Genomic DNA, 11,936 nt, shown 5'->3' with positions numbered 1-11,936 from the left:
TTAGGGGGAATATTCATGAGCATGTGAATCCATGCCAGACCCCATAATGGAGAAATAGTGATATATTAGAAGCTATAGGAATGTTCGATTCAGTAAACCACAGTTTGACCATTGAATTCTTCTTAGCCAACAATTTTATTGCTTTAACTGTGCGATTGAGCAAAGAATAAATACTGCCTTTCATAGGTTCGAGCATTCAGTTTAATAGATTTCCATTAACAGCTCCTCTCACCCAACTCTAACCCTTGTGTAACAGCAGATCTGGCTAGATTCTGGAAGTTCTTGCCGGGAATGTGGTAGGTCTGCAAGGTAAACCGACATTGAATGGCAGATTGTCCTTGATGGTAAATTTTGAGATGGATCTTCACAATCAGTCCAGTAAACTGATTCTGAAAGACCGCCCTATTCACAATTAGTATTATGAACCCATGTGTTCCTCTGTCGCCACCTTACCTGCCTCTTCTGCATTTTAAAGCAAACAGCCCACAATAAAATACATAAAACCATAAAACAATTTTACGAACATGTCTGAAAATAAGTTGAAACTGATCTTTTTCCAATTTATTTCTGAAAATGTTCAATTGACAACAAAGTCTTCACAATATATATTTACACATTTCTTATAATACACAATATGCATGTTTTTATATGATACAAGGTATTGGAGAGCCGTTGAACAAAAGACTGGAGAAAGATTTGTAATTGAGGCTAATATTGAATGCCTATGGATAATCTAGAATTAGGTGGTCAACACCACAAAATAGCTGCATAAACACAAGAAAATATTTACAAAATGTTCAGAATGTATAAAAAAATATGCAGTCACCATTGATTGCGTATGATCTTCATGCTCTGGTACTCTTACGGATACATCATGTTCAATAGATGGTCCAGGTGGAAGATGGAGTGAATAGAAGAATGCAACAAGATTACATCGCCAGAATGGTACGAAAGTCTTGGTGAAATAAGTTTACTCCTTAAAATAAAAATAAAAAATGGACTTCTGCTTTTAGTGACAGTGAGAACACTATTTACATGAATGATAGATATTTTATTCCATCTCTGTAAAGCGGGCAAGCATGGCTTTCCGAACTGCATCTTTGTAAGACTCTGAAGTAGACACTCCATAAGAGCTACCTTTTGCCCCCAAGCCAGCACCTCTCATTCGCACTTTTGCCTATAAAAAGGAAAAGAGAATGGAAATTAAAATCATGAATTAGCAGCTAAAGCTAAAAAAAAATATTGTTACAGAGGAATTTCATAGTGGGAACAAATACATGCAGATGACAAGTACCCTAGGCAATTGCAAACATTCTGCTCTGAAAGTATAACAGTGATCTTGTTGATTCATTCTCTGCAGGTTACTCGTCTTAGATATTAGTATCCTTCCGGAGCCAGGGAATTTGAAGTAACCGCACTACATTTAGAGCACACCAGACTCATAAGCCCGGTTTCACCTTCCCACCCTTTTAGGACAGTTTTTCTGAAGTCCAAGGACTTAGTAAAACCATTCAACTGAGGCAGTACAAGACTAGTATAAGGCTGTACCACCTGAGTTCAGGCTAGCGTACACAGAGCAGCCAGGCTTATCTTAGGAGGGAGAGGGCTGTAGAATCAGTACAAATGAAATTGTAAAACAAATGGTCCAAAGAAACACTGAAACATTATGTATTGTAAAAATAAATTTAAATCCAGGTAAACCCAGATAAATCTAGGGGTAAATAAGTACCATCACACAGTATATGTAATCACATTTATCACAAGACTATGGCTTGAAGGTGCACAGACCAAATTATAAACATCATTTGGAACACCCATCATTAGTTTTAGGGAAGTCAAAACCTTTCCATACACTTTCAGTATAGGTCACACCTATTCTTGGGGAGTAAAAACCAATGGTTACTTTTAGATTACAATCAGCAATGCAAGGGCAGTAGACCCTACCAGTTGTACAGTGACGCACAGTAACAAATCGGTCAACTGGACAATATACGTTTTGTGAATAGTGGAACACATTCTAGTTACAGTTAAAACCTATAACTAATTTGTGATAAATTATACTAGGTGAGTAAAACCCAAGGATGTAATATTCAATTAAGGTGCTTCTGAGATCAGTGAAACACAGATTGAGATAAGCAGTAACTCTTGTAACTTATTTTTGGATGGCACACAGCTAACTCATCGCAAGTAAAACCCATATACGTTTGCAATCTCCCTATGAAGTCCAGGTTAGATCTTTCCCAGCAATACAAGTTAAACTTATGTACCACCAATGAAGGACAGTTAGAACCAAAGACTCTTTTTGTGTCTGTCTACAACAGCACAAAGAAAGCAAAACCCAATGTTAAACTTAACTGAATGACTCAAATATTCTAGGTAGGTAGGACCTACTGCAGACGTATTCTGGACAGGCTAGCAGCAAGACAGGGGAAGCAAGACCCGGCTGGAAACACTCATACAATTATCTAACCGGAATAATCTGGCGAAAACACCACATTACTTTTGGGAAGCTGCACAACCTAATCACAGGTGAGTAATATACCCTCACATCTACTTTGTTAGAATGGCAAAACGGTTTCTAAAGAAAGATGTTAAACATACTTGGGAGAATAACATCCAAGCTGATTAAGAACTTTTGTAACTGTTCACTCTCAGTTAGTACCAACCAACTCTTTTAAAAAGTAAATAACTTTTAACCACATATTCTCTTTTCTAGGCAAAAGGCCCAATCCCTTAGAAGTATTTCCCTTATTCTTGGAGTGTCCAACAGACAGTGTCAGAATAGGTTCTTAAATAGCAAAAGTCAGAGTTCCTTGGGAAGACTGGGCAAACAGGCGAGTACTTTACTTCTAGAGTTAGAAGAGGGTCCAGGGGGTTCACTGAAGACACCCTAGCAGGGGGACTGAGTTCACTGGAGGAGAGGCCTTTACATCACAGAAAACACCCTGCAGCTACACAGGAATCACAAGAGACTTAAGGTAAGAACATACACAAGCCAACACTGAGGCAGTCGCCCATTGGAAGAAGGAATCCGAAGAAGAACTTAGAAGAGACGCCTGCTGCAACTCCTGCTGCAGTGATGGCACTCCAAATTCGCCTCGACTAGAGAAGATTTGCAAAGGATGACTTCTCCCCTTGGGTTGGTGGGACCAAATCGACCCCAAGACGAGCTCATCTGGAAATCCTCTGGCTGTACTTCCATTGCTGCTGCAGGAACAGATTGCCAGTGAGAGGAACACCAGAATCAAGTCCGACCCAAGCTCCAGGAAGATCCTGCGGACTCCCCCAAAGCAGGACTGACCAATCCCGAGCCACCTCAACTGAGTGCTGGACCCCAGATGTGAAGTCCATTAAGGTATCTGAGAACCGCGGTGGTGCCATCTGCGAGAGTCGCGAGAAGCTGAAACAGCAAAGTGCCGCTGATCTGAAGTTTGCCATTGCTGCAGCCAACCTTCAATTTGTAGTGCAGGAGTCCCCCAGACATCCTCTTGTCCCCACGATTTAGGCCCAGGAACAGGATCTGCAGACCTACACAGGAACAGAAGCCAGCTGGAACCAATTTCTTCTAACCAAAGTTACTGTAAAACTAAGGGGACTTAACTCTTGTTGTGTAGCCAAGTTGAGACTTGTCTCGGTTACTTTTACAGAGTTGCTTGCAGCTTTGCCCCTCACAAGCCTCCCAGCTTGTGGCCCTACACTGTTTTAGAAGGCTTTGTAGAAAAAAAATCAATGTGCAAGACTTTTTACTTACCTGCAAGAAGTGCTTCAGTTCACCCAGACTTTTGCTCAATTAACATTGACTGTCCTGGCTCCCTGAAAGACTATCCTCTGACGTTGTGACTTTAACTATCCCTCAACAAAAGTCACACATTCTATAACTTGTGTAGCTGGGACAGGGTTAATTTACTTTGCATTGGGGGTTCAAAAAGTACTTACCTGCTTAAGAATATTTGTTAACCATTTTTTATTCCCAAAACCTTTTGACACCAAACTCAGTATTGCTCTAAATGTACCAGTGATGTATCAATCTCCTGTCTAGTGTCCTAGTTATTTAAGTCATCTCAGGGTGTATGAAGTGTGTGTGCCATCCCAAATGGGTATCTACCCATTTACAGAAACAGTGTGTATTTTGAAGTATATTTTTGTGTTACATATATTTGCTCCGTTCGAAAGAAGGCTTATCCAACTGACTTAAAATAAATAATTCCTTCACCAGGCGATGAGACCACAAGGATGGCCGTCCTGTAGTTCTGGTGTATCGGGACATCGTTGCCAAGTGTATCTTGATGGAAGCATGCGCTAGTCCCGCCTTGTCCAGCGACAGTAGGTACGGTAGCACCTGAGGGGGCCGTAATCCGTAGAGGGTTAATCTTCTGTGCACGGCACCAGACAGAGAACTTCTTCCACTTATGTCCATAGTACTTAAAAGTTGAGGACACCCTAGTCTTTGCAAGAACCTCCTTGCAGTCAGCCGGGATATCGTACCCTCCAAACTCTAGTGCTGCAGGAGCCAGGCCTGCCAGTTCAGCGACTCCGGTTCGTGATGAAGGATGGCGCCTCCCTCTCTGGAGAGAAGATCTGCGTCCGTCGACAGTTTGACTGGTGGGGACACTGACAAGTCCAGAAGGTCCGGGAACCAGATCGGTCTCGGCCACGCCAGTGTGACGAGGATCATCCTGCACCGGGACCTCTCGAGTTGATTGACGAGTCGTAGCAGCAACGGCAACGGAGGGAACGCATACAGGAACAGTCGTCCCAGGGGAAGGAGAAAGCATCTCCCATGCTCCTCGGCTGGGGAAATCTGCTGGCGAACCTCTGGCACTTGGACTTCGTCGCCATCGCGAACAGGTCGATCTGGGGTTTGCCCCATCGCTGGAAGAGTAGAGCCACTTGATACTGGCGTAGTTCCCACTTGTGGCACGAGTGCAGCTCCCTGCTGAGTGAGTCGGCAATGGTGTTTATCCCTGCTAGATGAAAGGGCACCAGAAACATCCCCTGGGCAATGGCCCAATGCCACAGATCCTGGGCTTCCTTGGATAGGGCTGGGGATCTGGTTCCTCCCTGCTTGTGGATGTAGAACATGGTGGTGTTGTCGGTGAAGATCCTGCTGGGGTCTGAAAGTATGTGCCCGCCTCGAGATGCGTGCAGGTGCCTCACCACCGGATTGCTTGGCGGAAAACCTTGTTGAACGAGATCGTCCTCGAAGCTGCCCGCTGCTTGCATCCAATGGGCATCGAGGAACTCCTGTAGGGGACGCATCTGAAGCCTGCACAGGCGTACCAGATCGATGCACGAGGACATCATTCCGAGAAGGGACTTGATGGACCTCACCCTGGCCACGTCGCGGGCCAGCAGACGCTGCACCTTGCCCAGGATGGCCTTCGTCCCTTCCTCCGACGGTGAGGCCAGTCACGCTACTGTGTCAAGCTTGGCTCCCAGAAACAGTGCAACCTGCGACGGGACCAGGTGAGATTTGGGGAAGATGGAGAATCCCAGGTCCGTGAGCAGCCGGACGGTCTTTGCTGTGTGTTCGACAGCGAGTTCCCTTGTCCTTGCTCGGATGAGCCAATCGTCCATGTAGGGGTAGACATGGATTCTCTGCAGGCGCAGCCGCGCCGCCACCGGTGCTAGGCACTTGGTGAATACCCTGGGCGCCGTCTTCAATCCAAATTGGAGGGCCTTGAACTGGTAGTGCCGTCCTTTGACTACAAACCTGAGAAACTTTCAGTGTCCTTTTAGAATGGGGATGTGAAAGAACACATCCTCCAAATTCAACGACGATAGGAAGTCGCCTTCCTCCAGCTGGCCCAGCACGTGCTGGAGGGTGACCATCTGGAACCTCTGTGCCTTGATGTATTTGTTTAGCCGACGCAGGTCCCGGATGGGACGCCATCCTCCTGTCTTCTTTCTGACGAGGAAGTATCTTGAGTATACTCCGGAGCCCTGGAGCCTCCTTGGGACGAGCTTGATGGCTCCTTTCTTGAGCATCGCCCTTACCTCTAACAGCAGTTGAGGGATGTGGTTTTTCCTTCCTGGCCACGGGAGGAAGGCGGGGGGGGGGGGGCACTTCTTTAGAAATTCGAGAGGGTGCCTGTTGGCCAGGGCATCCAGCACCCAACGGTCGGTGGAGATGGACTCCCACGCGCTGGCGAACTTAGTCAGCCGGCCTCCCACCGGGGTGCTCCGGTGGGGGCCCGACGCAACGGCCGGTTCAATCTTGCTTGGCAGCGGCCATGCCGCCTTGGCCTCCCTGGCGATGACGGCGAGATCCACCTGACTTGCCCCGTGTAGGCTTCCTGCGACGAGGAGCCGCGGCCGAATCCTTTGGAGGCACCTTGCTTGCCTCCAGAGTTCCAAAAGTGCGCCCGTCGTTGCTGCAGAAATCCCAAGGCCCGAGCCGTCTCTGTGTCGGTCTTGATGGCCTGCAGTGACTCATCCACCGTCTTCCCAAACAGATTGTTCCGTCGAAGGGCATGTCCAAAACCTTGGCTTGCACGTCTTGGCGGAAATCCGTCGCCTTGAGCCACCCCGCCATTGAAGGCAAACGCTGTTGCCCAACTGGCGGAAACCGGTGTCGGCAATGTCAGTGGCTACCGTTATGGCGTGGTCCGACGCCACGTCACCCTCCTGTAGGATCGCCAGGGCCTCTGCCCTCTTGTTGTCCGGTAGGAAGTCCAACAGGGGGGCGATGTTGTACCACAACTCCCTATCGTAGTGGGCCACAATAGCTAGGGCGATGGCCGCCTTAATCGTAGTCGACGAGATGACTCGTCGTCCCATGGCGTCCAGTTTCTTTCCCTCGCTGTCCGGTGGGGAAGTAGAAGTTAAGGCCTACGCCCCCTCCACCTTTCTTCTTGGCTGCCACCGAGACGACCGAATCCGGGGTCGGTTGTGCCCTAAGGAACAAGGGGGTGGCCTCGGGGACCCGGTACCACTTCTCGTACCGGTCCCTCTTGGCAGGTGTCGTGGACAGGTTCTTCAGAAGAACAAGTCCCTCGTCCCAGATGTCATCCAGCGACGGCACCGCGAGGACCGTCTTCCTTTTGGCCTTGCGCCATTGGTAGAGGAATCCTTCCTCCTTTTGTTCTTCGGGGCAGAGCTGGAAAAGCTCGGATGCCCTGGCAATCATGGCGTGGAAGGGGCCAATTTCATCGGGCGGGGAGGCCGGAGGAGCTAGTGGTGGGAGGTCAGTCCTGTCGTCACCACCGTCGTCGTCATCCGTCCCCATCGTGGCCGTATCTGTTCCCGTGTCATCCCCAGGGATAGGGGAAGGAGACAACAGCTGAGAAGGCCGCGAGGGCTGGAAGTGTGGGGGTGGATGAACTCTCCTACTCTTGTTTGGAGGGCTTCCCGACGGGCCCGGTTCTGCTGGGCCGTCCGTTGGGGGTAGGGGCAATCTTGTCCTTATCACCGTACATAAGGTTTGGATTGCCATCAAAATGGCCACCGAGTTGTCTTGTGGCTCAGGTTGCGACAGGGGCGATGGTTGCTCCTCCTCCATGGGAGCCTCGTCGCCACCACCATCACTTTCTACGTCCCCCTCGTCGGGACTTAGAAGACCGCTCGGACTTCTTCTCACCTGCTGGGCTCTTTACTTCCAGCCAGCTGGCGAGACGGGTCCGATGATCCCGCATAGTCCGATCCGTCATGTTCATGCAAAACGCAGTCCTTCTCCACATGCGTTTTGTCTCTGTGAAGGCAGTAGAGGCATCTCGAATGCTCGTCCTCCTTGAACACATTCTGCAATCCGCATCCAGGGCAGTTCCTAAAGAGCTTGGATCCGGGTGTCAAGCTTCCTTTCTCCTGGGCCATGTCCACGAGGTAGGCCTCAGAAACCTCTGGAATCCTCTGAGAAGCCTAACTCGACGAATATTTCGCCCTTGAGGGGCGTCGAAAATTCCGAAACAGGTCACCATTGATCAGAAGTAGAAATGGTGGAGCTTGAGGCTCGATTGACCGAAAAAAAATGAGAAATCTGTTGAAAAAAAAAACGCAGTAAAAGCTTGAGAGCTATAGCACGAGGACTCGCAACACTTGAACGTGCGGTAAAAATCTGAGGATGGCTGCCAGGGGCGGGGCTTAGGGAGAGGGCAGTCGTTAGCTGGGGGCAGTATGACCCAGAGACCAGTGATTGGTTACTACTAAGAAAGACAGATCAGAAACGAAACTGATACTGATTTTTTCTTTACTGAGGATTCCCAGCCTGACGACGGGGAATATTCATGAGCATGAGAATCCATGCCAGACCCCATGCTGGAGAATGTGATGTTAGGTGTCCAGGCAGAGTAAGCTGCTGATGTTGTAATGCGCTGCCCCAGGGCATACAACTTCTTGCAATCCTTGTCTTACAGTGGCTCAGCCATAGACAAGGGTACTCTTGCTCTCTTCCTAGTTGTTGTCACCACTAGTGAATCGGGAGTGGCGTGTCTCTTGATATATAATGGGTCTGTAGGAGAGGGGCGAAACAGTTTATGGACTTGTGGATTTACCGCTCTTGTTTGCGATGGGTCCTGAGGGGTCTCCTCTGGCTCTGTTAAGTCAAATACCTCCTCATGATGAGTGTGACTGGAGATTTTTGGAAGTTTGGAAATAGTAGGGTAGTAGTCTTCCTCTCTTGGCATTTTAGGGGCGATACATTTTTCCGAAAAATCCACAAACTTGGAGCGTTTCTTAATGTACCTTTCAAACCTGTCTCTGGTCCACAAGGATGAGCCAGAGGGGCCTGGAGGGGGAAAGGACTCTTCTTGAGAACCTGGACCTGTAGGCGGTCAAGACTTGGTTGACAGTCTTGAGACAGGGGTTGGGAACCCTCAGAATATTCTTCCCGACCCTCTTGGCGTCTGGACGGGTCTTCCGACATGGCCATAGGCCTATTCGCCACCAAGATGATGTTCGAGACTCTCAATCTCCGGCATATCGGTGAGAGATTGACAAGCCCAATGGCTTTGTCACGGTTTTCGGAGTTGCCGAAACCTTTGGCGCCGACGCCCTCTTATGAGGCATTTCGGTGCTCAAATGAAGTTTGGTGCTGATGCCCTTCTGACTTGTGTGCCTGGACGCATGCCGTCTAGACGGTTGCAGGGAGGGCGACCGACCCTGGCGATCGGTGGGTTGCGTCGAAAGTTTTGGCGTACCCGTTTGGCATCTGTGGTCGAACAGAAGAGGAAGCTCAGGGGGTTGTGTGCTTTCCTTTATGTGAGGTGTGTGTCCTTGTCGCTGGAGTGTACATTCCCCATAGCAGAACCAGTGGCCTGCCTGCCGGGGACGGCCATCTCAGAGCTTGGCTGTTCCGAAAATCGGTCAATGGCTTCCTCGTCGGAGCCATGGCTGTCGCTTACTTAGTCACTCGAGGCGCCTGCAGCGGCAGAGCTACTCTCGGCCTGCTGCATGGCGTAGGCCGCTCGCCATTCTTTTATCGTTTTAGGACGCAAAAGCTGGCAGGACCAACAGGAGTGCTTGTTATGATCGAGGTAGACACTTCCTCTGGTGTGAGTCTTTCCATGGCTACTTGCCGATGCAAGCAGTCCTGTCCATAGCTCAGGTTACTAGCGACAGCAAAACCAGAAGGGAAAAGAGGGGCAAAGTAAATGCATTCTTGAAAAGAATGCCAAACCTCGGGCCCCACTCTCCCTACTGTGTAGACCTGGCCGGAGGGACGAGGGCACGCGGTCAACAGAGTTGACCGGAGCACTGTCAACGAAATCTGCAGTTTTCTTCCGCGTTCTTCAGCGCTGGTTTTGACGTAGTCCCCAGTGAAGGATTGACGAATAGTAAACCATTGCAGGTTGGGGACCAAGAAATATAACTAAGCAATTTTTCAAGCTGCGCATAAGGCAACCAGCTAGCTGGGCAGAAAAAAACAATCTGAGGGACCTCAATGCGTGAGGGATTTTGGGTACACTACACGTAACGTTTGGGATAATGTTACAAGCACGCCCATGTCGACGTCCGCTTTCGATCATCGAAGGACAAAATGCAATACTCCGCGATTACCACTAGATGTCGGACTATATGCACAGCATGTGACTATTTCTGATGCTTGTGAATCTGCTTAATGCGATAGTACTTATTTCCCCCCCCAAGATTTATCTGGGCCTACTTGTATTTAAATAAAACATTTATTTTTACAATACATAGTGTTTCAGTGTTTCTTTGAAACATTTGTGTTACAATTTTATTTGTACTGATTCTACAGCCTTCTCTTCCTCCTAAAATGAGCCTGGCTGCTCCGTCTACGCTACCCTGAACTCAGGTGGTACAGCCTTATACCAGAGTGGGGTCCTGTACTGCCTCAGTCTAATGGCTTTACTAAGCCCTTAGTTGGACTTCAGGAAAACTGTCCTAACAATAAGATCCTATGGGGACTATGTTCATAATTGTGTTGTGCAACATTATCACCCACTGGTTTCATTTTCTAGTGTGTTTTGGGCCTAGAATAAATTGTATTTTTGTACTTTCCTGTCTAAATTGAATTTGTGTGCTTCTCTGTGTGGACCCTTGACCCCACGCGCACTCGACTGAGAATAGCCCAGACTGCTCTCCACTGCTACCTTGATTAGGTTTTGGCTAACCTCTCAGTTATCACCCTGTTCACTATAACGAGGGTGGCCTCCTAAAATCTGTCCAGCAGGACAGATTCTAGAAATCCATCTCAATTTAAAGGATACTGGTGCAGAGCTTTGGGTCCTTCCTCGATCAGCAGAGCCTTCCAGGAATACTGGGTCAAGAGTTTGAGCAGTACACAAACTGAGTGTGTAAGGGGTTGGGTGGTGGTCATCTTTTATTCCCCTTGGGCAGCAGTGAGTAAACATTACTTAAATCACTAAGAACCATTAAAAGTAAGGGTGGTCAGCCAATGGAAAACCACCCCTCCAAACACACATGCACAAAGTAATTAATCCACACTATCCCAGTTCGGCATCTGCATATGCTACAATTGGTTTCTGGCCAACACACTCCGCCTGCCCCCCCAACCCCCACTCACCCTCCTCGCGCTTCCCCCAACTTCTGTCCTAGGATACAGGCATCCAGAGGTTGCAAATGGCCTCTGGATGTATGTGGTGGTACAAAGTTTCACTAAAAGGGAAGGCCAGACTCTCCAAGCTCCTCACACACAAAGGAGGACCACGGATAGTCACTGGACCCCCCCCCCCACAGGTCTCTTGGGCAAATCAAGAAAACCTCCATTCTGTGAAATGAGGGGAAGGGGCAAAGGGGGGGGGGGGGAATCAAAAAGGACCCAGTTAGGTAAAATTGATTGAGGGATGTGGAACCATATCCCGTAGGCAACAAAGACACCACCAGCATAGCAAGATAAACATATGGGGGTACCTTCTCTGCGATACCATGGGTTACACCTGCCTTAGAGTCCTTCACTCCTAAAGCAAATCACTCAGAAACAAGAGCCAAACTGCCAGGCTCTGGATTAAGCCTGACTTGAAGGAAAAAAAAGTCAAACACCCAGAAATGTCTGCAAAAGTACCCAGGGCCACCTCAGTGGGCAATAAGTGGGCTTTCTACTCACAAAAGGACTTTTTTTAAATTAGACTGGTGAATAATTCATTCGGAGTGAGATTATCCAATCCCTGATTCACTAACGTAGAAACGAGAATACTGCCTTACAATATAATAAAAGCTTTAGTTCAATAAACACTTCTAGAAAGGTATAGTTGTAACTTTGATTAGGTGACATTACCTGAATGGGGGCTGTAATACCCTGGGCTTTCTTACCCAGGCCTAAACCTTCTTTCCAGCCCATGGCTTGCAGCATTTTGTTACCAATATTACTTGTGTCAAGTCCGTCTTTGGTAGGCTGCTCGTAATTCCTGCATAAATAAATGGAGTGGTTTAAGAAATAAGTAATCATGTGCCCTACAAAGACGCAGCTTGTCAACTGAAAGCTCAAAAACAGTTAATGTATAGAATTGAAAAGCAGG

At 48.2% G+C, this 11,936-nt stretch overlaps 1 protein-coding gene across 2 annotated transcripts in view; it reads right to left on the bottom strand.

Moving 5' to 3' along the window:
- Positions 1–535: 535 nt before the first annotated feature.
- RBM5 (RNA binding motif protein 5) overlaps positions 536–11,936 on the bottom strand; it is a 621,154-nt gene continuing 609,753 nt past the window's right edge. For both annotated transcript variants that reach the window (XM_069644151.1, XM_069644150.1), the window contains exons 25-26: positions 11,696–11,825; positions 536–1,177 (exon numbers count right to left, since the gene is read on the bottom strand). In XM_069644151.1, coding sequence (XP_069500252.1) covers positions 1,052–1,177; positions 11,696–11,825 — 256 coding nt within the window. In that variant the 3' untranslated portion in view covers positions 536–1,051. The remainder of the gene's footprint in view (positions 1,178–11,695; positions 11,826–11,936) is intronic.

This window comes from Ambystoma mexicanum, chromosome 2p (genome assembly GCF_040938575.1).
Source record: "Ambystoma mexicanum isolate Mex_15411 chromosome 2p, UKY_AmexF1_1, whole genome shotgun sequence".
In the NCBI taxonomy this organism is placed as follows: Eukaryota; Metazoa; Chordata; class Amphibia; order Caudata; family Ambystomatidae; genus Ambystoma; species Ambystoma mexicanum.
Note: the sequence above shows the minus strand (reverse complement) of the source record. Positions and strands in the feature narration are given on the sequence as shown.